The sequence below is a fragment of the Phaethon lepturus genome, unplaced genomic scaffold, assembly GCF_000687285.1.
Source record: "Phaethon lepturus isolate BGI_N335 unplaced genomic scaffold, ASM68728v1 scaffold30996, whole genome shotgun sequence".
Taxonomy (NCBI): Eukaryota; Metazoa; Chordata; class Aves; order Phaethontiformes; family Phaethontidae; genus Phaethon; species Phaethon lepturus.
The window spans coordinates 1-5,027 of record NW_010544631.1 but is presented as its reverse complement, the minus strand read 5'-3'; the positions used below and the strand labels follow the sequence as shown (position 1 = coordinate 5,027).

General features: G+C 59.8%; 1 protein-coding gene across 1 annotated transcript in view; it reads left to right on the top strand.

Moving 5' to 3' along the window:
• Positions 1 to 4,908, top strand: part of ZNF687 (zinc finger protein 687) — a gene marked incomplete at its 3' end in the record, with an annotated part of 7,506 nt that extends 2,598 nt beyond the window's left edge. The window contains 6 exon segments of the mRNA XM_010288739.1: positions 1,729 to 1,907; positions 2,478 to 2,654; positions 3,169 to 3,331; positions 3,626 to 3,922; positions 4,337 to 4,449; positions 4,767 to 4,908. Of these exon segments, the coding sequence (XP_010287041.1) occupies positions 1,729 to 1,907; positions 2,478 to 2,654; positions 3,169 to 3,331; positions 3,626 to 3,922; positions 4,337 to 4,449; positions 4,767 to 4,908 (1,071 nt within the window).
• Positions 4,909 to 5,027: the final 119 nt, after the last annotated feature.

The following is a 5,027-nucleotide window of genomic DNA, read 5'->3' as shown; positions in this document are numbered from 1 at the left end:
GCGGGACGTAGCCGTCCCCATGGAGCCATGTTAGAGCCGTGGGCGCTGCTTCCTCTTTCGCCGGCTTGAAGCACAAGTGGAGTCTGGAGAAACCAGGACGGGGTGTGTTGTGTTTCAGTCTTTTTTTTCCCCCCTCTTCAAGAGCCAACCTTGAGATCCCGGGTGCTTCCTGCTGCTGCCAACATGTCCTGGTTTGTTAGGACAGGCAGCATGCAGCAAACACACAGGATTAACGCTGCCGAGGGATGACCTTTAAAAGGCAAAAAGGGAAAACAGGTCCACGGAGGAGCCCTGTCCTCCCTGTGGCATGTCTTCACCTTTCCCTTTGTCCAGAGATGTGTTCAGCCCCCTCAACTTCCTTTGCATAGAAGGAATTTGCTGTTTCCTGGTAACTCTGTTTACTTCGAAGCTGCTGCCGCAGCCAGGACGCTGTTGAAATGCAGCTATTACGGTCTGCTGTTACAGAGGAGGGCTGCTTTCTGTGTGAAGGTCACCAGGAGCGTCCAGGTTCACGTATTTATATGGGTTGTCCTGAGGAACTTGCTTTTAAGAGGGGAGGATTTCTTACTCCCATCCCCTCGCCTAGCCTTGGTGTCGACGGAGGGTTCGGAACGCAGCGAGGACGGGATGTCCATGCCAGGGCTGCGGCAGCAGCAGTGAGAGGGCACAGAGAGGAGGAGATCAGGGACAGGAATGCTGGGGGAAATAGTCCTTATCTCCCCGCAGGCACCCGCTGCCTCTGAATGCGGCAGCATAATATTTCTAGCTCAGAGAGCCCATCTGCGTGAAGTTGCTGGCAGGGCAGAACCTGTTACCAGCCTTCACCCAGCCAGAGTACTTTGTCCCTGTACCCAGCAGACAGACTCCTCCCTGAACTACTATAAACAGCTTTTTTTTTTTCATTTAAAAAAAAAAAAGAGGGACCCCAGAGGTTTTCCTCGGCCCAGCAAGGGATGGGGATGGCTGAAGCCTCCACAATCCTCTTCCTCACCTGCTACCTTTCATCCCCTCTCCCTTCCTGATGTGCCCCTTGTCCCTGCTCATCTCCCGGGCTGTCTTTAGCTGCTGTTCCCTGTCCGATCCCTCACTCCCTCCTGTTGCCCTGCTGCCAAAATCACCTCTTGGCAGCGCTCTGGACCCCAGTCTGGGTGCCGGCAGCGAGGGGAGCCTGAGGACAGCTCGCTGTGCCTGGCATCTGGCGGGGGGCTGCTCCACTCCTTCCTCGCCTGCCTTGGCTCTGGTAGTCGCATCTTTCAGGGCAGCTCCTACCCCAAGCCCTCTCCTATTCCCTCGAGTCCTTGTCAGCTTCTCCCCTCGACATCCCCGTGTCCATATCCTGGCGTGGAGCTGGAAGTAGTTTCAAAACGGTTTTGGCAGCTGGTTTGAATACGCCCCCGCTCCCCCCGGTAAAACTCCCTCGCCGAGCGGCTGGTCCCCGGCTAACCCTTGGCACGCGCTGCATCTGGGACCCATCTGTGACGGAAAGCCTGGAAAAGGCATCTTGTCTGTGCGCGAAACGCCCTCAACAATTACCCAGCAAGCTGGCGCAAGGAGATTATCTCCTACAACGTGCCCTGCAGAGTCCCGGCGCTTCTCTTCCCCCGGCGGCACGTGGATTGGGGCTGCTCTGGGTGTTGCAGGTTGTTAGCCTGTGGAAATGGCTTACAAGCCCTTTTGTACATGTGGGTACGCGCCACGCTGAACCTCCTGATGCTCTTCTCCCCCCAGGTTTGTACGACGTGCCCCATGATCATGTCCAATCGCTGCAGTTTTAACGCCCACCAGCGGATGCACAAAAACCGGCCTCCCCATGTCTGCCCCGAGTGCGGAGGGAATTTCCTCCTGGCGAACTTCGAGACCCACCTGAAGGAGGCCTGCCTGCACTTCTCCCGCAGAGTGGGGTACAGGTAGGGCACCGCGGCCTGAGCTCGGGGCAGAGGGACCTGGGGGGACGCCCAGGACCGAAGGGCAGAGTCCCAAGTCTGCGGCGGGTTTCCACTTTGCAGATGGGGCAGGAATCCACGTTCCTTCTCCCCACCAGTGCTGGGTGCAGGGCCGAGGGTGAGGGTCTCACTTTACCCCTTCTCTGGCTCTCACCCCTTTAACCCCGGGGGAATTTTCCTCCTCCTGGGACCTCCTGGCTACTGTTTCACCTCAGTCATGGCTGGCAGCGTCAGACCCCCGCAGTCTCTCCCTGCTCCTTCCCACGAGCTGCCTGGGCCCTGGATCCGCCAGCAAAGGGCAGGACTGCTGGCTCCAAACTGGGCTTTTCCCAGCGCCCAGAACCAGTTTGGATCCTGGTGTCTGTCGGAGCAGGGGCTCATCCCAAGTCCCGTGGTTGGACGGGCAGCGGGTGCGGGCCCTCGGGCTCCGCTTTCTCTTTGCTGTTAGCACTTGGTGGGCGCCAGTCTCCGTGCCACGGCTGAGCTCCCCTGTGCCGTTTGTCCCCTTGCCTCCCGCTCTCCTCCGCTCTCCAGGTGTCCCAGCTGCGCTGTGGTCTTTGGCGGGGTCAACTCCATCAAGTCCCACATCCAGACCTCCCACTGCGAGGTGTTCCACAAGTGCCCCATCTGCCCCATGGCGTTCAAGTCTGCCCCCAGCGCCCACGCGCACGTCTACACGCAGCACCCCGGCTTCAGCAATCAGCAGTCCAAGTAAGTGTTCCCTGTGAGCTGACGTCCCGACAGACCTTGCCAGAAGAGATCGCTCTGAACAAGCGCTAGGACGAGAGGAAATGGCCTCAAGTTGTGCCGGGGAGCTTTAGATGGGATATTAGGAGAAATCTCTTCACCTAAAGGGTTGTCAAGCACTGGAGCAGGCTGCCCAGGGAAGTGGTGGAGTCCTCATCCCTGGAGGGATTTAAAAGACATGGGGACGCAGTGCTTAGGGACATGGTTCAGCGGTGGACTTGGCCGTGCTGGGTTAACGGTTGGACTTGATGATCTTAAAGGTCTTTTCCAACCTAAATGATTCGGTGGGTGGGACATTGCGGGAAGGGCTCAGCACCAGAATGGGAGCTGCATCCTTCTCGTTTTTCCTTTCCCGTCCCTCGGCGTGGGTCAGACTGCACCCGGGGCTGCTCGCCGCCTCCTTGCCAAAAGGTTTCTTCCGAGAGTCTCTTGATCCCAACCTGGGCTGTGCCAACGGTGGTGTTTTTTCCTCCGACAGAATGATTTACAAGTGCGCAATGTGCGACACGGTCTTCACCCACAAGCCCCTGCTCTCCTCCCACTTCGACCAGCACCTGCTCAACCAGCGGGTCAGTGTCTTCAAGTGCCCGGACTGCCCGCTGCTCTTCGCCCAGAAGCGCACCATGCTGGAGCACCTCAAGGTAGTGCCGCGGCCGGGCTCGGCACCCTTTGCGCAACCCGTTGATAGAAATATTTGAGATCTGTCCTTCACCAGGAGCATTTGAGGCTGGGTTAGGGCTGTCGGCTCATCACCGACGCAGCAGGGCCCCAAGGTCTGGTTCCCTTGTCCCCCACAGCCCTGTCCCAAAGGCTGAGGAGATGAGCCTGCCTTGTGCAGGCTGAGGGTGGGCAGGCTTTCCTTGTAGCCTGCTGCAGTGCTGGGGGGAAAATCCCAGCCCCACGCCGCTGCCAACACTCCGGTCTTTGCTTTCCAGAACACTCATCAGCCCCAGAAGCCCAAGGAAGACCTGGCAAAGAAGGCGGCCGTCCTGCTCACACCGAAGCAGGAGCCTGTCGAAACCCCCGTGTCCAAGATCTCGGAGGAGTCATCGTCCTCTACGGAGGAGGATGAGCCCCCCAGCTCCCCGGAGCTGCGCAAGACCAAGCGAAGCCGCTTCCAGCGCAAGACGGTCAACAAGTCGAAGGGCAGCGGGTGGACGTGCGGCGTTTGCCACTCCTGGTTCCCGGAGCGCGACGAATACGTCTCCCACATGAAGAAGGACCACGGCAAGGTGAGGAGAAAGCCGGGGGCTCCAGTGCCAGCTCTGCCGAGCCCTTGGGAGTGTGGGCGGGGAATGCTCATGGCGCAGAGCAGCGGCGCAGGACACCCGGGTTCCGTGCTGGGCCGGGAGCATGTTCTGCTGCCGTCTAGACATTACTTCTCCCCCCAGTACGAACTGGGTCAGGGTTGAGGTTTTGGGGAGCCTGGACGTTACCTGTTCTGGTGAACGGCGACAACCAGATACTCGTTACTCGAATGTGCAGCTGTGGGATGGGCAAGGAGAGGAAATCTGAGGCAGCGCCAAGTTCCCATGTCCGGCTTCTCCACACGAGTGGGGAGCCCTGCTCTCCGGCCTCTCGGCCCCCCGCCCCCCCGCCCTCCCGCCCCCCGGTGCGGTCCCCCCCTGCCTCTCTCTTTCTTGCAGTCGGTGAAGAAGTTCCCGTGCCACCTGTGCGAGCGTTCGTTCTGCTCCGCTCCCAGCCTCCGGAGACACGTGCGAGTGAATCACGAAGGGATCAAGCGCGTCTACCCCTGCCGGTACCCACAGCGCCGCCTTCGGGGTTTGGCTGAGGAAGGGGGGTCTGGGTGAAGAGGGGTGACGCAGTTTTCCCCCCGTCAGGCTGTGGTGGGCAGGATAAAGCTACAGACGGCTGAAGCATGAGGGGGATTGAAGAAGTGTCTGGGAAGTAGGAGGGAAGGGAGGTACCGGGCAGGACCCCGGGGTTTTATACCCGCTAGAGGAGTGTGGATGAGCACGTTTGTGGTTAGAGTCGGGGGCCAGGATGCCGGAGCCAGGCTTTCCCGGGGGCTCCTCGTGGCGGAGTTTTTTTTCCCCCCTTCTCCCGGCCCTGCAGGTACTGCACAGAGGGCAAAAGGCCCTTCAGCAGCCGCCTCATCCTGGAGAAGCACATCCAGGTGCGACATGGGATCAAGGTGACCGACCAGATGAAGAGCCAGGAGGTCGTTATCGCCCGGATAGGGACCGGCATGACACAGGTACGAGCTCTCTGCGGTCTCTCAGGGTGCTCACGAAGGGCTGGGGCCTTGCGGAGGTTTCGGGCAGGGTTGAAGGCATCGCCCGGAGCCCTGATCCTGCTTTGCTCTTGCTTCCGCAC